General features: G+C 44.2%; 1 protein-coding gene across 2 annotated transcripts in view; it reads left to right on the forward strand.

The window, feature by feature from the left end:
* Positions 1-7,908: 7,908 nt before the first annotated feature.
* LOC106648680 (retinal homeobox protein Rx-B-like) overlaps positions 7,909-20,913 on the forward strand; it is a 50,583-nt gene continuing 37,578 nt past the window's right edge. For both annotated transcript variants that reach the window (XM_014365756.2, XM_014365757.2), the window contains exons 1-2: positions 7,909-8,749; positions 8,837-9,112. In XM_014365756.2, coding sequence (XP_014221242.1) covers positions 8,539-8,749; positions 8,837-9,112 — 487 coding nt within the window. In that variant the 5' untranslated portion in view covers positions 7,909-8,538. The remainder of the gene's footprint in view (positions 8,750-8,836; positions 9,113-20,913) is intronic.

A 20,913-nucleotide genomic window follows, 5' to 3' on the forward strand; every position in this document is an offset into this window, starting at 1 on the left:
GGTTTGCAGAAAATTATAAACAAATTATAAATAACTATTATGCGTAAATTATATACAATTTGTATATAATACGTACATTAGACTGACAATATTTTTTTTTTTTTTTTAATCGACGGGACGCCCCCTCAAAAGTTTCAAACCCCCAAAAAATGACCTCTACCAAGTTTCAGCTCATATGGTGAAAAAAACCCGTGCCACAAAACGGGTGTGGATTTACATAATATTAACTAAAAATCGAGAAAAGTGCATTTTTTTCTTCAAAAAACGGCTCAGCAAGATCACCTATTGAAAAAATGTGAATGCATTGTTTGATAGGTTTTGTCTCACCTTTCCAACGCCCTATTCAGATTTTAAAACGGCTTTAATTTCCTCGAGATACAGCTGTTTTTGTGGGATGCTTTTTTGTACCTGAAAATTCAGTAATTCGGCTTCGGCTCCTCGAAAAATCACGTTTATCCTCACACTTTACAACGTTCTGAGAAATCTATAGGAGCTAACGAAAAGAAATTTACTCTAATTTTTTTGGTATAATTTTTGCAAAATTTTGGTTTAAATTTCGTTTTGGTAGCTCCTATAGATTTCTCAGAAAGTTGTAAAGTGTGAGGAAAAACGTGATTTTTCGAGGACCCGAAACCGAATTACTGAATTTTCAGCTACAAAAACGTATCCCACAAAAACAGCTGTATCTCGAGGAAATTAAGGCCGTTTTAAAATCTGAATACAAAAACCTATCAAACAATGCATTCACATTTTTTCAATAGGTGATCGTGCTGACTGCCGTTTTTTTGAAGAAACAAATGCTTTTTTCTCGATTCACACAAAAACCACGTTTTTCGGCACGAAATCGCTCATAACATCTGAAATAATGCACCAATCTCAATTTTTCCGCCAGATTCTGAAAGGTGATAAAATTTTGCATCGAAATACATATCACTCATAGTTGTCAAATTTTTTGGGGTTGGCTCAGACATTCGTATAATACGAAAAAACGACTTTTTTAGTTAATTATTTTAACCCATCAAGTCCCAAGAGGACGTTTTTTCAACCCTTTATTCGTCCACTGTATTTTTGGTAAAAATGGGGTCAAAAAAATATGCGAGTAACTAATTCTAATGTAAAATTTAAAACCCATTCAGAATCTGATCTCAGATTTTTGAAAAAATGATCAGGTCAAAAGTTAAACTTGATTTTATAAAAAAAAACGTGATTTTGAAAAAAAAATTTTTTTTATTTTTCGAATTTCCAAATGAAAACCATTAGAAATCTTAGGGGTTTCGTGAAAATATCGCGTCCTCAATATCTAAACTGAAAGTTAGCGGGGTACCGATTGAAAAAATTAATGTTTAAGCACAAAAAATGGCGGTTGAAACTCGCAAAATTGAATGGAAACTTATAGAATTTTTACTCAAAAACGAAGGACTTGAGAAAAAAGTGTATTTTTTAACTTTATTTTCTTCAATCTAAACCCCACTAACTTTTAGTTTAGGTATTGAGGACGCGATATTTTCACGAAACCCCTAAGATTTCTAATAGTTTTCATTTGAAAATTCGAACAATAAAAAAAATTTTTTTAAAATCATGTTTTTTGAGTATAATCAAGTGTAACTTTTGACCTGATCACTTTTTCAAAAATCTGAGATCAGATTCTGAAAGGGCATTAAATTTGACATTAGAATTAGTTACTCGCATATTTTTTTGACCCCATTTACACCAAAAATACAGTGGCCGAATAAAGTGTTGAAAAAACGTCCTCTTGGGACTTAATGGGTTAAATCTACACCCATCTTGTGGCACGGGTTTTTTTTCACCGTTTGAGCTGAAACTTGGTAGAGGTCATTTTTTTGGGGGTTTGAAACTTTTGAGGGGGCGTCCCGTCGATTTAAAAAAAAAAAAAAAAAATTGTCAGTCTAACGTGCCTTGTCACCTGGAAAGAGACTTTTAAAATTCCCTCCCTGATGTAGCGAGCGCATTAGATGTCATCACAGCGCATGTATTTTCTAATATGAAACCTATTGTGTGTCGTCCACGTGTTTGATGTTCGATTCAAAGGTTAATTCATCAATATTTCTTCCTCAAAATGTCACCAGAAAACGATTGTTATGAATATGAATTAAAAGATAAACTTCAAAGTATTAAAAATGTTGACGCCAGACGCAAAGAATTCTGCGTTCATATGAACTCATGGGAAGAAACAAATCTTGGGAAAAAGGTTATATTATTAGAGGTATTGAATTGTAGGAGTTTATTTCCCAGTTTCAAAGATACTACTTATATCTTAAAATACGCATTGAAACATCACAGCTTCAGAATCATAATGCTGCTCCGAGAGAATAATCTAAACATCCACGAGGTCATTTTCGAAGACGGAAATTCTGTGCTTCATTATTTAGCCGAATTAGAGGAGTCCAGTGAGAGAAATTTAATGTCTATTGGAGGGACCATGGAACTTATTAAATTTTTCGTAAAGGATTCAGATAAAAATTACATCGACGAGCACGGCTACTCGTACTTTCACGGGGCCTGCATGGCTGGCGACGTCGAAGCAGTCCGCCTATTCATAACTGAAGGAATAGACGTCAATCTTGACACGTGGAAATGCTCAGCGTTGCACATTGCTGCCCAATACAAGCATAAAAATATTGTACAACTTTTACTCGAGAATGGAGCTAATCCAAATCAAGAGGACCACTTAAAGTCGACTCCCCTGCACGCCCTCCGTGGATGTGTCTATGCGAATACTCCAACCAAATATGCTTTTGTGACTGTAGAAAACCAGTTGATGATATCGTTGACATGCTGATTAAGAAAAAAGCAAACATCGAGGCACGGAACGAGTACGGAGACACCCCCCTTCAGCTAGCGGTTTCCTGTTTTCATTCCCAGCTGGTTCAGTCACTCTTGGAACACAGGGCGAGTCTGGACAGTTTGAAGGAGGAAAAATTATTTAGCCCAAATTTTGAGTTGATTGAATTGAAAAACTATCCTTTGACATTAAACTGTATCGAAGTAATACAGTTATTGCAGTCAGCTGGCTACAAACTGGAATTCAATACTAGACTCAAGATGCTCAAATGCTGGATGAGAGTACGCGGGACCGATACTGAACATATAATTCCCTTAGACAGCTCAACCGATTTTGAAGAATACAGCATAATTGTGGATCATATCTATATACATGAAAGATTTGGTTTCTTTTTTAATCAAGAAGGTATCGATTATTTACGAGAACAAAAGATAACATCGAAATCAAGAGTTCCTCTAGATAAGATCGACTATGAACCTTCGTCATGGCTGATCGATATATGGGAGGAAGACATTGAAAAGTTAGATAAAATAAAGCTAAATAACGATATTTCGCTTTATAAAATTTGCCAAATGAGTTACGACAAGGCTTACTCAATTTTGAAAAAAACGAAGAGTTGGCACTTAACGCCATTTCAAAGCCTAAATCATAGTTCTATGAATCTATTGGTAAAAAGACACGTCGCAAATATTTTAATAAGACAACATTTGGAATTGTTCGCAGCTGATCTTTTTATGACTAACTATTGTAAATTGAACCTGCCGTACACCGCATGCCGAATTATTGCAGAATATACGAGTTACGAAGATCTATATCGTCTATGTGAGCGAACAGACGAAGAGAATCTATGATTATATCTTTAATAAATGTAATTATTTTTTTAATTAAATATTTTGTAATATTATCCTGTATGAAAAAAATAGTTTTGTGTAAACGGGCCTGAATTATCGTAAATAAAATTTAAAAAAAAATAATTTCAGTGCCCCATATTATCAATTGGAGTAAAAATGATTCCTATCTCGAGAATTCGCTGCCGTTGCAATGTTCCATTTGGTATATGACTGCTTCTGCTGCAGCTTCTGCAATAAAATCTTCAATTAAAAATGTTCCCTCGTAGCCATGCATCTCGTTTTTCTCCTTCTCTCACTATCTCTCGTCGATGTATACGCCCGGTGCACGAGATTTGGCGCTGCCATAGTTTTTAGCACGCTTTCTTATGGGAAAAGGCCTGCAATAGGCCACGGAAGGAAGCGATTGTCGGTGGCCGAGCAGTGCGTGAGTCCATTGCGCTTCTGACCTCTTTTGTTGTACCGCTTCGTTTCAGGACTGTACATGACAGCTCGTTGTAGACACTCTCGCGGTTTGTCCGAAGCATCGCCGGCATCGACGTATGTAATTTGCTTTCTCGTAAGCTGCCGTCTCTCTCTTTCTCTCTTATTTTACTTCTATATAGCTCTCGACCTTTCGTTCGGCTCCGAGTCCGTAAATTAAATATATCAAATCAATGATCTTACATGTGCGTTTGTGGCATCTCTTATGTATCGAGTTACAGCCGCGGCTCGATCGAATTAGTCGTGACGCACGAGTTTCCGCAAATGGTTCCAAGACAGCCACGAACAGCTTGAAAATTCCCTTATTCTATTTTATTCAAAAATTTTCGAGCATTTTTTTTGGCAACTATAGCACGCGCGTTCGAACTAGTCACCGATTTGTTGATTAATCGTTATATAATAAAGTACCGTTATACATTTGCAATAAAAATGCAAATGCAGTTTGTATTATCATAAGTTTTTAAAAGAGTGTATAATGCATAATGCATTTGATAAATCAGCTAAGTGCTACCGGTGACATGATTGATTAAAGGCGAAACTACTTTTCTCGTGGATTTTTATCAATCATCCCGTATGCATATCTGATCCACTTAAAATTTCGATTAAATGAATTTTGTCCGAGCAATCTCATATTTCTCTTTCGGTATAAGATACATAAGATTGACGAAACAGCAGAGCGAGTATAAAAAGACGCATCGAGTCTCTCTCGTTCAATGGATGTAAATAAAGCGATACATTTTAAAATCATAAACCTTTTATAAGAGAGAGAGAGAGAATCGAAAGTATAACGGCGGCAAAATATATGTATAGGTAGATGGGTAATTTCAAAGCCGCAGCCGCAAAGTAAGGTAAAACGAGAGGCGAGCGCGCGCCTGTACTTCTTTTTTCACGCAGGCACGCGAGTCTTCTTATATATGCTTGCAACAATACGAGTTGTACGCGCCGCACATCGACGACGATTATAAGCTGTTTACATGTGTATCGATGGCTATCGCGGCTGCAGCTTCTTTTCTTCTATAAAGCTATACAAATTGTGTCTTACTTCCTTCACGAGATCGTTATCGACTGCACCCGCAGCAGCTGAGCAGTAACCTTTGTAGCCGAGCGGATAATAACGCGTTTATTATACACTTTATCCGCTGATTTCGTTTCTCGAGCTTTTGTGCATCGCGAGCCGAGAAACTCGCTATTGTTACACAGTTGCAGTTACGCGGTTATACGCGTGGCAAGCAGAAATTTACGCGCGATTGACCGATTTTAGCCGCTTTTTATCCGTCAACAAAAACGGGCCTCGCTCTTGCAATCATTTCGAAAGTTGATCCATCGAAGAAGCTACTTACCGTTGAAGAATCTCGATAGTTACTTTATATATGAATTCATTAATCGAGATTTCTTTTCCTTATTCTACGCAGTATTTGATTCAATTTTAACGCAACAACAGCAATCAATGAAATGCAAAAATAAATTTTACTCTAGTTGAACTTTTCTTATCATTCAGCTGAATTTCATTGAAGATCTTTTCCAAGTTCAATTTTTCAAAGAGAAATAGTGGAGCGTTAATATCGTATTTACGTGACAACAGAATTTAACCGCAATTCAAAAATTATTATTACTTAGAGTTATAGCGACGGTTATAATGTGATCTTCTTTAATTAAACTTCAATCAGATTGTTTACCAAATTTGTGGCTCTCGCAAATTCCGTATTAACTGGGTTAAAATTATGCATTAATTGAATATTTTATAATATAGGTTTTATGTAAATTTCATCGATACTTTTTCAACACCTTATTATTGATGGTTTCATTTTGTTTTCACCAAAACTGTCATGTTCAGTCAAATCGCAGATTGAACATAAATTATAAACTCGTGTCCAAGTTTTATGAAAATTTTGCGTTAATGCTTACTTTTCATAATTAATCATAATAAAACATTTTTTGAATGGTGGAAAAAAATTTTGGTCGACAGCTTGGGTATGATTCGCAACAAAGTTGGCATTAAATTTGGTAAAATAGAAGAATTTAATCAATTTTGTAAGTCAATTTATAAAAAAAAAAGTTTAAAAACTAATGCTACATCTACTGGATGGATTGAATTAGAAAATATATATAATGACTACACAGGAACAGTCTATTTAAATAGCATTAATATGTATTATTCTGTAGTGTAAAGAAGAAGAGATTATACAACCGAGACTGACTGTTTCAAGCTCTAGTATGTAATGTACGGATCCGTCGGATCAAAAGTTAAAAATGAAATTGGCATTATGAAGTTAATAAAAGCAGTTGAGATCGTTGCGGGCGCTGACAAAAATTAAGGAATGCGCATAGGTATAATATGCAAGGCTCGGTGAACTTGGCAACGATTCTGTGTGTACGTGAATTATATGATGATCGGGTGTATCAAGTGACGCGTGAAATTCTTTGCTTAGCGAGCGAAAGCCCGACGGTATGTGTAGCTATATGTATACTGCACAGGGAGATAGAATAAGCGCCCAGGCACGTTGATCTTTTGTCTCTCTGGCTCGGCGCAGGGCTGAAAACTCACGACTCCCATTTCTGTCCGCTTATTATTTCCGTTTTCTTGCCGGGGCAATTCTTATCCTCGCGTCCTTTATTACTTCCGACATGGATGCAGTGCAGCTGCGTAATATTTTAAAATTTTCTTCCTGCCATCGCGACTCGAGAGCTTCGATGAAATTGCGCGAACGATCGAATTTATATAGCAGAGGCGCGCGAGAGTAATTGATCGATCTGCTGGAGAAAAATGCGTTTTAATAATTTTAATAAGTACTTAAGTATAATTGGCCCAAGCCTATGAGTTTTACAACGAAAGACGTCGAATTTATGTTATATATTTTGCTCGCTTGACTTGATCTGTCGCAATATTTTTGCAGCATCGTCGTGTATATAGTTTTAACGAGCCACGACCGAACGGTTATGGGATTTATTGGCCTTTGCCACGTATAATACATGAACAAATTTATACGTAATATTACTTCGACTTAATATGGCTCTCATTGTGAGCTATGAGTAAGCCGAGGGACATTATTAAGGGCTAATGGGCTGCCAAGCGGGTGTGTAAAACGATATCTACTCATTTGCATGGGACGTTGGTGTAACGAAGTTGAAGCTCGTCGCGCGGCGAGTTGATCAGCTCTCCGACATAATCCATCGACACTTGGCCGCATACACGTAAACAAGGATATACAAGGATCGTTATTATTTATCAGCCTGTGTGCTACTCAACTCGACTGCAGCTTAGACAATTTCGAGGGCCGATCTCGCTGCATCGGGAGCAGCGAAGATCGAGCGCTGCTGCTGTACGTGCCATGCGAATTATCGCGTGCGCGGCGGCAGTCGAGGATAATTCGAGTCCTGGTCCGAGGCATCCAGCCACTCATAGGGATCCTGCGGCTGCTGCTGTGGCGCATATGTCTCTCTCTCTCTCTGTACGATATAGTACTATAACTAGTAAAACGTGTATATGTAGGTGAAGCTCGGTCCATGTATAGAGAGAGTAGACGTCGAGGCGAGTGAGCACCACTGGGCGCGCCATGTTGGGCCGGGGATTGGCCGCCTCGGGCTGCCTCCTGTAAGCTCGTCCACGGGCATTGGCGGGCCACGCCTCCCCGCGGCGAGCTCGGCTCGGCAGCTCGGGGGACGGCCCCTCCACGAGACGCTCCGTCTCTGTCTGGCTCGTTGGGCTCGCTAGTCGCTCACGGGCCGCCGCCGCGCAAACGTACACATTTTACCTGCAACACAGGACAGCGAGCGAGCGCTTGGCAAAAGTTGGCTCGGTGCAGACTGCCGGGCGCTATTGCTCGCTTATCCAGCCGCGGGGGTGGTTGTGTGCTCCACCGCTGCTATTAGCTCTCCCTTGTGCACTTTGCAGCGAGCGGCTTACATATAGTACTTGCTTGTTCCAGAGACAAAGTGTGCCGTAATTTTCTCTCCTCTCTCTTCTCTCTTCTTTCTCTATACCTATCTGTACTTTTGTGTATTTATATTTTGCGACGTCTGACCAGCAGTGTTTACGTATCGCGCGTGTTTATACTTTCAGTGTTTTCCGACCTTTGCAGAAAAATAAATTTGCAAATGCGACTCGCGCAGCAGTGAGTAATTTTATAGTTGCCACGCGCACAATTGCAGCCAAAAGTGTCGTTGATCGCAAGTAATCGCTTGCATCGTCGTCATGCAGAGAGTTTCGTTGCGCGAGTCCCAGCTCGGCCCTTAAAACATTGTTGGAGCTCGTCGAGTGCCACGCAAATTGTACCGAAGATATTTGTCGTAACGAGTGCGCGAGTCGTGCCGAGCAGTGTGCCGAGTAATAATTAAAAATTAAGCAAGAATATTCGCGTAAAAAAGAAAGAGCTCGGCAAGTGTGATAATCGAAAGGAGAGAGGCATGATATCGGTGGCCACGACGACGAGCCTGCAGCAGCAGCAGCCTCAACCACAGTCGCAGGAACCGCCGCCACCACCTCCACCGCCGCCGCCACCGCCTCCGCAGAGCATGGACTCGACTACGCAGTTGATCGACTGCAGCAGCACGGCCAGCGACAGGCCCTGCAGCAAGACCACCGACGTCAAGCCCCAGGGCCTCAAGTCCCTAAGAGGTTAGCACCATCGCGATTTATATCTCCCCGCGAATCCCTTCGATGATTCCTCGATCGATCGTCATCCCTCGATTTCGCTTGTCTTAGGCTCGCAGTCGTACAACAGCACACCGCGACACAGTATCGACGCGATTCTGGGACTGGCGGCCGATGCAGCGGCGGCTGCTGCGGCCCATCATCACCAGCAGCAACAGCAGCAGTTGCATCAACAGCAGCAGCAGCAGCAGCAGCAACAACAGCAACAGCAACAACAGCACCAACAGCAGCAACACAGTCAAGTTTCCGAGAGCAGAAAGCGAAAGAGTTATCCCGACATGGACGAACAAAGTCAGCAGAGCTGCAAAGAGTCGCAGGATAATACCGGTAAGTAGCTATATGCGATACGATAGTTATTACGAGTGCGGTCATTACTGCAGTGCGCACATACAAGCACGTGCGCTGACGGAAAAAACAACGCAATACAAACATAGAGGGAGAGACGGGCTTTCCGCTATTATTACGCGAGCTGTATAGAGGAGCTATTTAGATAAGCCACGATGTGCAGCATGTTTATGTACTACTACTACTAAGCTGTGCGTTATGCGCGTTGCACGACCATCGTCGCGAGTAAAAGGTTAAAGCGCACATTATGCAGGCGGCTATAAGTGAAAAGTGTCGTGTCGTGCATAATGCAGTTATCAAGCTCGCTCAAGTAGTAGCTCGGCAAATTCTCTGGGTGTGTGTGTGTGTGTGTGTATGGTAAAAGGGAAGCGAGCGAGAATCGGCTTTTTCGTCCTTATCGACGCGGCTCTCTCTCTCTCTCTCTCCGGTGCGAGTCGCGCCAGGGACTTTTGACATTAGTTATCGTCGCGGACTCGGGCGGACTCGGACACTCGTGTTGTTTTTGCGCTGCTGCTCGCGAAGGGGGAGTGCACCGATGTCTGCGTGTGCGTGCACTTATCCTCCCGGCAATGGAACGATGCCGTTAAACATTTTGCCGTGTGTGTATACTCGAGAGTAAATGCAGTTCATAGAGAGACACCTTCGAACAATTATTGTACTACTTGGAATTGGTTTATTACGAGCGTAAGATAGCTGTCGAGGCGGCTTAATCAAACGCCACGACGCGAGAGAGAAAGAAAGAGAGAAAAAAGTTGGCAGCGCCAAATATCTTATCGGCCGCGGCTCCGACATTCCTCTCTATACATTTTGGCCAATTTGTGTCGAAGCTTGTTTCGTTCTCTCGCTCTTCTCTCTTTCCTCGCAGCGGAGGCAGCTGCTGAATTTCTCAAACTGCTCCGAAATGCAAAGTCTTTTCTATTTATAGCTGTTATTATTGACGGCAATGCACAATATATAATAGATAGATCATAGGAAGTACAGCGCAATCGTAGTTTTAGACTCTCCTGTATGGTAAAGTAAAGAAATGAGCGAGCGATATAGCATATTATATTGTATACGCGTAGCCGACGGACGAAATTACCTTCTCTCTTGCTCACCTTGACGACGTGCCATCGCCACTATACGGCTCCGCGCATATTATATACGCCGCTGTTGCTGCTGTACGTTATAGTCATATACTCATATACGCGCGGATAGGAGACGCGCGACGAATTATCGCGCCGAGAGAAAGAGAGAGAGAAGAAGTGCGTTGCATATATATGCAGCAGCCACACGCCTGCTTGTATACTTTGCTTGGCTCGCGCGCGCGCGCGCGCCTACACACGAACAAACACATACACGTATATATATATGTACATTGATTTAATCCGCAGTCTTGTAAGCTAATGGGCCGCCGCCGCATGCGTCGTCGCGGGCTTCTGATGCAGCGCTCGGGCAAAAAACGGCCAAATAAAAGCGAAAATGAGAAACAACATTGATATACGCACGCGCCACGCAGCTATATGTATGCATGCAGAGGCATTCGGGTTTCTCTCTCTCTCTCTCTCTCTCTCTCTCGTCCAGTGTGACTTATCTTTTCACTCAAGCGGGTCCGTGTATGCGTGTGTGTGTGTATGTGTTTGTTGTCAGGCCACAGCGACGACGACGACGACCACAAGTCAGCAGCAGCACACAGAAAAAGCCTCTGGCTTTTAACGTTTTAATGTTTCAATCGATTATAATATACGCACGGGCTCGTATAAATAATAATTTAATTGATCGCCCCCCGAGATTCGTCGAGAGAGAGAACGAGAGAGATTTTATACAGCGACCTTTCTGCCTTCTACCTCTGCATATTTTCGTCGCCTGTATATGCACTTTGTGCGTCGATCCAATCATCGACGCTCCTTTCATTTCCGTTTTATCGATTGCCTCCTTCTACCGTATACGCATTACGCACTTTTGTGCTCTCTCTTCGCTCTCTTTGTTTCGTATCAACTTCTTTTTTGTTGTTGTTGTTACTGTTGTTGCAACGGCTCGTTGAAAAATAAGCACGAGTACACGTGCCTGCCTATGCGTGTGCACTGGTGTGCATTGCGTTGCGTTGAACTGTGCGCGTACATATACGCTCGGCGTGTAATTGGAAAATCGTTGCTATCGCCAGCTGATCTCTCTGTGCTCTGTATGTGTGTGTAGGTGTGTGTGTGTGTGTGTGGGTGGGTACACACATGCAGTTGTACGCACGCCATAGTCTACTCAGGCGTTTAGCCTAGCCGATCGTCGCCGCCGACTTGCACAGTGCACAGCAACACTGCACACATACGGCTTTGGCCGCGCGAATCAAGCTCGTCGACTGCCTACACCTATACATTTGCTCCCCGGACGCAATAAACGTCGGATCAATTAAGATCGCCGACGGATAGTTGGCCGGCGATTAAATACATATTCAATTGCTTCGCTCGTATATATATATATATATATATATATATATACCTGCACACACATGTGAATACACACATGTATACAGACGTCAACGCTCGGGCACGTGTATACCTGCCTCGGTATATGTACAATACAGGTATAGGCACGGTGAAAGCACATTATGTACGATTTACGCGAGAGCTTGTTTACGAGCCGGTCCGAGCGTTTTTATTCTTACATTTTTTTCTTATTTTTTCCTTTTCGATGATGAATTTCGAAAATAAGCCAGCTAAGCGGCTACTGTGCCAATATCCGCGAGTGAATATTTATGATCGAGGAGCGAAATGAAAAGCAGCAGCAGTTCTGTGGTCAATGCCGTACGCGAATACATAAACACACATAATATACACACACGCGTGCGGCCAGTTTAATGATTTAATGGATCAATTAGCGCGCGCAAGTACTTACGCCTCGGTATTAGCGCGCGACCAGCTCGAGGCTATCCTATATACAAAGATTGCTCATTATGATGTACGCGTGTATATAGCTGCTGCGCGACAAAAAAAAAATACCGATCGATCGCCCAAATGTGTCGTTTACTGCTCCGAATTCCGATCATTGCGAGGAAAAATACCAAATAAGTGTACACAAATTTATAGCACGATACAGAGACGGAATTCCGAGTTGCATATTATATAAGCTACACGAGCATTAATCATAATCGCGCCCAACTCCGATGTCTTATTGGCTCTCCAGTAATTTTCTCCAATTACACTACGATGATAATTACGCCATTATCCACGCCAAATCAATTAACGAACGTTTATTCATCCTCTACTCTTATGCGTGTATATTATTGACGTTAACTCGCAGCCGATCGGAAAAACGCAACAATTGTACAACGAGCTTGGCAAGCTAATGGAATTATGCCTCTTCGAGATGAATATTTTGCCGTAATATTTTTGAACGAACGCGTCATGCCTCGATATATTTTTTATGTTGTGTCACTGCACGCGGGCTTATAATTGCTCGGATTCGGTCGCAACTCTCGTCTTGGCGCGCGTACGTCAAAATTTTCTACATATACCGGTTGGATTTGGAGGGATTACGCGCGGACTTGGATTCGACACATTTCATTTCGATCAATTTGATCCGGAAACAGCAGCCAGCTAAAGAATCGCCACTCGGGATCGCGCGCATACCGATCCTCTTCTTCTCCTTCTGTACTTATTCTTCTTCGTTCATCTTCGTCGTTGTCGGTCGCTGGACTCGCTCGACTCCCATATAACGCCTAAAGTAACTATTAACATCTCACAGGTCTGACGTCATAAATTTTTATCGATTCGCGCGTGACTCTGCGCTGCTGCTGCTGCGAGTGCGCGCGCTGCTACTCAGCCCGAGCGCCTAGGAGCTTTCGAAGGATCGAGCAGCAGAGGAGGAACAGGGAAAAAAGCGCACCGCCGCAGCTGCGCACTTTTGGCCGCAACTACGTCGACTCCGTTCGGCCAATGTAGTCGACGATAACAATAATCCCTTACGGTGTCGATTGGCTAGTTGAGTTTTTATTCGAGATCGAGTTTACGAATTAGACGTCGCGTACGCGAAGGAATCCGAATTGGCCGTGTGCAGTTATTCCGGCTATGCATGTCATTGCCGGTCGGATCAGCTCGATATCGAGTGGGGATGATGGCGGTGGTGGTGGGCCGCGTGAGACGTTGCTCGAGAGGAGGAGGAGGAGGGAGCTGTGTCTGAACGCGGGGGTGGCTGCGCAGAGATCACAACACTGTAGACAACTCGAGGTACACGAACAAAGTCGGCAAAATAATTTCTAAACTAGCTGCTCCGTCGACGTTTCGGAGCTTCGGCGCCGAGCGAGCTTTAGCTTAATTAATTCTAATGTGTCTCTTGTGCGGGATATGAGATTTAGTTGCTGCTGTTTGTTGTCAAAGAGGCGACTCTCGTGCGAATATACGTATATAGCTCGAGACTCGAGCGTTTGGAATTACGCGCGCCGCTGTGTATTAAGTACGGTATATATGCAAGCTCTTTAACCCAGCAGCAGCGGTGCGCGCAAAGTTATGTAGTAGTAGTAGTAGTAGTGCAACTCGCTGCAACTCGCCGACGAGTCTGCAAACTACAAATTTCCAGCATTAATTGCATTTATATAGGCGCGCCAGTTGAGCCTAGTATAGTCACATGGACACACACACATAGGTGCTATATAATATTGTAAATTGCATAATCTCGATGCAGCAGCAGCTATGGCGCTCGTGTCAGCGAGGATTATTAAAGCCGCACATATATACGCGCTCCTATCGCAAATGAAATCATTTCTCATTTGCCTGCAGTTAGCCTCGTTATACACGTAGCTATGCACACACAAGAGCAACGAGCTTCGACGCTACACATTATATGTGTACACGATTATGGATCGGCGAAAAAAACGCCATTGGAAATTAACGAGCGGCTCGCTTTCTCTAATGAACGCGACGCTGAGCAATTACCCTCGCAGCAGCAACAACAACGGCTAAGAACGTAGGTACGTCGAGTTCTCTGTCACCGGCAGCAGCCTTCCCCTCCGCATCCACACACACACACACACACACACACACACACACACACACACACACACGCAACAAGCACAAGAGAGAAGAAAAGTCTTATCGGTCACGCCAATCCCCCGAGCCGAGCGCGAGTTAGCCAAGCGCAGGCCGAATTATTCAATTTTCTTCGTTAGAAAACAAAGCTCGAGCTTTTGAGCGCGCTAAGTCGTTGCTGCACGCCAACGCCGGGCTGCTACTCCTCCTCCAGCGGCATAATATATGGAACACAACAGAAGCGGTGTACTCTGGCGTAATAAAAGTCTCTCTGGTCGACGCTGCCAAAGTCAAATAAGCGGCCGTACGTACGAGGGCTTATTCTGCAAAGTAAGCGTTACAGCGATAAAAGTCCCTATGAATCGTGTGTGTGTGTCTATATATATGCAGCAGGCAAGGACTCATTAAGAGGCCAAAGTTTGAGGGCTCGAACCAACTCGTGCACAGTATATATACGATCAAAATCGCGTGTCAAGGGACGGCAAGACCAATTGGCCTTCTGGTAATTTGCGCCCCCCTTTTCTCACTGTTTTCTGCACTCTCTCGCGTAGGATTTTTCGTGCGCGACTTAATTGCTCCGGCTTATATATCCTATACATGTATACACTCGCAGTTCGACGTGTCTATGTGCGTCGACGATTTTGTTACTCGGGCATTTAATTAAGCTCACGCTTTCGAGACGATTGTTATTATTACATGCACGAGCTCGAGCTTCCATCAACAACTTCGTCATCGTCATTGACATCTGGACGACGTCTTGTGCTCTACCCGACTCGATGCAGCTCACTTATACGTCCATGCCCCTCCGTGGGGGGGGGTGCGTAAGCGCCCTACGTTTATATACTGGACTAAAAGTCATTGGATTCGATTAAGAAACAAATTTTCAACGAGCGGAGAGCCGTTTATCCACTATTACAGAGCATGCAGCGCGCCTAATTGTTGCTATACACACACACGCACAAGTATTCAATATCACCGAGTTCATATTATATAGTGGGTGCATCTTTCCATCTCGCTGTTCTCTGCTCCGGGGCTGGCCCTGCTCTCTCGCATTATTATCAGAATGGAAATATTATTGAGTTGTCTGTAGAGCCCACGCGGAGAGCCTCGACTTTTGGCACACATCTGTTCGATTATGATTGAAAAGTTACGAGTCGGCATAATGCGCTTCACATACAAATGATTCGATTTTCTTTGCCTCGTAGCTTTATGCCGTATTAATATGCCTAAGGGAGGGAGAGACTAAAGAGTCTGTGATTGCTATCAAAATGATTGCCGTGCATTATGTTATCGTCGCTTTTATTGTTGCGTCGGACGTTGCGCGTTGACTCTGGTTAAGTTGGCTGCTTTTATCCGCGATACTGCTTACCGCGCGCAGTCGTGCACTTTGGATTTCCGAGTATCGAGGCGCAAGCGTCTCCTTCGGCCCGATTCATTATCGAAGAATGCAAAAACTCCGACTCTTTCTCGCTTTTCTGCGTATTACTTTTGCCCGCTGTATTCGAATTAATATGCCGTATAGTCGCTCATTTTATAAATATACGCGCTGCGCGAGATACAATATGCGCAGCATAAAGGGAGAGAGAGAATCTTGTCGGTGACAATAAATCATTGAGCCGAGAGAGCACTCGACTCAAGATTGAGCCGCCGCGGCTGCTGCTGCGTGCATTTCTGGCAGCGTGTATAGCTCCGAACTCGATTTTCACTTATCTCAGTGAATCCTTCTCGTATGTACGTATACAGATATAGAGGGTATTATGGCTTATGCACAGAAACGAATACCAGTCGCGAGCGATTTTCCGGTGCGAGGCTCGATCATAGCTCGGCACGCGTGGCAATGATCAAATGTCGCGCTATCGATTCTTAACGCGCACCTAGTCGTTTTCGACGACGAGCTGCTGCTAATTGATCCGCTGTCGATGCCGAAGTCAGTCAAGCTCGCCGCAACGCAGACGACGACGAGAGCCGCACAAAATGATTCGCACTCGCAAAGCTTTTCCCTCTTCTAGAAGCAATAGGAAGCTGCGAATTCGACGCGTGAAAAAGTGCCTGAATAAAATGGTAATTCGCAGCCCCTCGTTGTTGTCGGCAAACACAACGCGCGTATTTAGAAGAAGGTAATGCGCGGCATTTATTGCGATCGTCGTCGTCGTCGCTCGGCCGACGAGCAGCCCCGACACTTCAAACGTCTAAAAGCCCCAAGTTGCGCATGTACTACTCGCTCGCAGCATATACACATTTGCTGATAAAGAGACTCGATGGTCTATTGAGGCTGTTGGCTGCTTTTACCGGCGGCGCGACTGCCTGCGAGTATAGAGGCGAGGGTGCGAGCCGGAGCCGCACATAGACCGGAAAACACGACACGCTGCGACAATGAAAAGGGGTTCGCTTATACCTATGTGTGCAGTCTATGTACTTTATTACAGCCGCATTATTATATTGAATACCAACGCGATCTGCCAACAAACATACATACACTACATTCGGAGCAGAAAAGGGTGCGCGAGTCCCTTTCAGCGCCAGCGAGCGAGTAACTACTACGATCCAAGAGAGATGGAACACCATCATTTCCGTGTACACAAAACAATTTTCAATTATTTCGACAAATTAGCCGGCTCATTTGTGCCTGCGCCTGTGTGCCAGCTAGCCATTATTACAGCCATTCGTACGTATATAATATGCGTCGTCGCGGCGCTTGTGATTCGTACGTCAAAGTTCGAGTCTCGCAACTGGCAGCAACCTTCAAATATTAATCTCTACTTCGTGACAGTTCCTACGTGTAAACTGTGATTAAAAACGATTGCTTTAAAATTAATTTATTTTTTGGGTTATTTGCTCGAAAAAGTGTATGAAAATTCAACGATAATTAATTGCAGCCTCCGCCACTAGATGGCGAGATATCTTAATCTGTCAATCCGCAAGTGGTAAAGTGAAAATAACTGTATAAGACTTGTGACGTGGATCTGAATAATTCGAATTAGAAAATTTTTTAATACTAAGACATATTTTTCCATCATCAAAAACTTCAATGTACAAACTAATATTAAAATGACTCTAAAAGCAGCCAGCAAACAAGCTGAGAGAAAATCAAAACATAGAAGGCTAGTGGAAACATGGGCACCTATACAAAATTACAACAAAGAAATGTAATATTAAATGTAAAAGCAATATAACTTATATGTACAAGAAAATAGAAATGAAGTGAATTTTCAAAAGAAGAAAAGAAAAACGAGTATCCGAACGAAGTTATTAAAATTTTTGTGACGGCGACGAGCTATATCGAGAACGATTGTTATTGAAGAGCGAAACGAGCTGCGAATACTCGTTCGTAACGCTGTATTATACGCGCGGTCAACGAAATAATCCAAGACGAGTAGCTGGAATAAAGCTCGCCAGCCAACAATGAAAAACAGCAGAGCTATCGTAGACGCAGTCGTCCGGAGCGACGAGTATAATACATAAGTAGTGCAAATCGAGTTGCTCGCGCAGGCGTACAAGAGGCTCGAGTCGAGGCGCGACGTTAAGGTCGGAATAAACGAGCCATTAATTAGTTTACACAAGCTTGGCGAGCGATCGTCGATAGGAAGAGGTAGAGCAGTGCTATACACACACACACACACACACACGTATACCACGCCAGGTTAATTTGCATTACTGCTCCAAGCTATATATGGGGCGCTTGCGAGTATAAGTCTTGCAGTCCAGAGAGATCCGCTAGCCATCGGGGGTTAGACGGGCCGAGGAGGAGGAGGAGGAGGAGGAGGAGGCTAGCTTCGTCCAGGCTTATCCCTCTTATCAATTCAATTAAACGGTCGGCCTGGCGCTTATTTCGCTGGTTGAGCTGCGCTGCCGGTTCTTTCGCCAAACTCATAAGAGACCGGCTAGATTCTTTTGCCTATACTCGTCGTTGTCGCCTCTGCTCCACTGTATAAATACTCAACGCGTGTACGTAGGTGTTAGTCTGTGTATTCATATTATAACGCGTACGCCTCGTTATCGCTTAATAATTTAATTGGTTGGTTGTGCGACTTTGTTATTGGCCTCGGCTGGCGCGTCATGAGCTGTATCGTCGTCGTCAACTTTTTTTGCAGCTCTTTCTTTTTTTGCCGTAGCTCTAGCTGGGCGATATATCGCAATTACCCTCCTCGCGCGCGCTACCTTCGTGAGGGTGCAAAATCTTTAATACGATCTCGCCCGAGTCTCGAGTCTTGAGCGCTACAAGGCCTGCGTGCGATGAATTAGTCGCGCGTCGCACTTTCTATTTTCAGCTCGTACTTGGCTCGCGACGTGCACGATGTGAACGACGGATAAAAGTGCAGCGAGCGTAGATCCCTTCTGCACGTGCACTCCAAGTAAAGTCGAGATCTCGGGTCGCGCATTATATTACGATCTCTCTCGCCCCGCGCATTGCAGCAGCAGCGGCGGCTAATTTTTTTCCAATAAATTTGTTTGCTAAAATTACCGAGGAATTTTTTCATTAAATAAATTGGATTTTGATATTGCTTCTGCAGCAGCTTCTATAGCACACGTAATCGATCGGCGCGCGTCCCTCTGCGCGATGCAGCGCGTTGAGTGCAGCTCGCCCTCTCTCTCTCTCTCTCTCTCGAGCTTATATATCATAACATTGTATAGCCTGTAATTTCATTATAACTCGATCGCGTAATTCGACTTCATTATAAGTGGGCGCAAAAGCAACAGCAGCATAAGAGGTGCATCAGGTAGCTCGATCATCAGCAGCGCCGCACTTGGTATATAGCCGTCGCCGCGTCGGCGCAGCAGCAACACACGCTTTCGAATTACCGCCAGACGAAAGATAGAGAGAGAGAGAGAACGAGTAAAAGAGAGGGGAGCGCGAAACTAGTTTTGACGTTTAACCTGCAGGGACGAGACGAATATTATAGAGCTCTATTGGGACTCGTCACTCGAGCAAAACTCAGAGAGAGAGAGAGAGAGCTCAGAGCTCTTCGAAGCTTGTAAAATATTATTCATCGTGGACGAGATCGCGATACGATCGGCAGCTATGCCAAAAGCACTTAAAAATCCACCAATCACTGCCTGCTGCTCGATGCATTAGTAGCTGCTCTTCGACATTCATCCCGATGCGCGTCCAAAATTATTACGAGCCCGCTCGTGCTGGTGTTTGCGTTGATGCGTGGGGGCCAAAAAAGCCTCGACAACACAGGCGCGCATTTATAACGTCGTTAAAAGTCCCAACGTCTCCTTTTCGTTCCGGGCCCGGAATCCGGTTTTGCTCCTCGATAGCTGACACATACCTTAGCAGCTACCGCGCGCTGATGTATATTCATTCGATTCGCGACGATTCATTCGGATGATCCGACTACTCGAGCATTCGTGTTCTTCGCATACATATTCGTGCGCGCGTATACACGCAAAACATTATAATGTAGTCGATATAAATCTGAGAGAGAGAGAGAGCAGTGCTGGTGGTGCGTAGCTACAGTAGCTCGTCATTAGCACCTCGCTACACAGTATTCGCTCTCTCTCTCTCTCTCTCTCAGCGCACGGCTATATATGCCAATATATATTAATCGCCGACTAATTTTGCTGCCGTACCCGGAGAGCTGAGTCGAGCTCGGCAAATTGCTCGACTCGCTGCTACCGTCGTGTTCAGCTACGCGGCCGAGTGCAGCTACCGAACTATATTATATATTATGTTCCCCTCCATTCGTTTCCGCTGCATTGTAAAAGTTGTTGCAGTACTGCACACTGTGTAAAATATACTTTCCCATCCCGACGAGTGGATAAACGCGTGTCGCGTAATTACCATCGCCAGCTACGCTACGAGCTATTGTGCGCACTCGAGGCAAAAATAGCTCGCTTCGCGTCCAAAAAAAGCAGCAGGCAACGATACTCGCGCGTCCATCGATTTGTACGTTTCGACGGCAGTTTGCGACGCGTTGCTTCGTAGCTCCTTTTTGCCGCGTGAGAATTTGCGCTAATTGCGCTGGCCGCCGCCGCCGATGATGATTGAGCTGTTTCTTAGCTGTCTTAACGCGCGTATCGCTTTAGAAAGCTGCTGTGCATATAATGCCATTATTGGGCGAAGGACTTGTCGACTCATTACCGGATTAGCTCGCCTCGAAGCGAATCGGCCAATCTCCACTACTGCGCAGCACAAGACCTCCGTTGAGGCAATCTCTCGTGCGACGATTCAAACGAGACATTTAAATTGCGCGACAACGCGATTACTTTCGCCTAGCCGACTGAAAGCTGTGAGCTTTTTTTCCCCTACTGATAAAGCTCGGCTAATTAATAAAGTTTCTCGCGCCGAGCGAGGCCAACAAAAGGCAGCTCGAAACAACAGCTACTACTGCGGTGTACAGTCAGCTAGTAGTGGCAAACAGGACAGTTTTCGAGGGTTACGGCTGGTTGGCGACCTGCATGGCTGAGCAGCGAGCTGCAGCACGAACCAAGAGTGCAGCGACCTCGACGACGTTGCGCGCGGCACAGCTGACAATTATGCTGTACTATAATATCGAGTTGCAGTGTCGCACTTGACGCGTCACACCGCGTCGCATTTTATACATCGAGACGGAATCGAGAGATCCCTTGGTGCGCATTAGCTCGACCGCGCTGACGAATACACACGTTTTCTTCAAATTTTTTAATAATCCCAGCATCCAGTGCCGATACTTGTAGCCTCTTTTATATATTTCACCGATGCCGCACTCGGGGGGATTATATCGAGGCGCGAGAAAAGTGCGAGGCAAAATAGTGAGAGAGAGAGACGAAAATGACCTGCCCCCGTGAGCAAACTCCGTATTT

The sequence above is a fragment of the Trichogramma pretiosum genome, unplaced genomic scaffold (genome assembly GCF_000599845.2).
Source record: "Trichogramma pretiosum strain Unisexual culture from Peru unplaced genomic scaffold, Tpre_2.0 scaffold69, whole genome shotgun sequence".
Classification (NCBI taxonomy): Eukaryota; Metazoa; Arthropoda; class Insecta; order Hymenoptera; family Trichogrammatidae; genus Trichogramma; species Trichogramma pretiosum.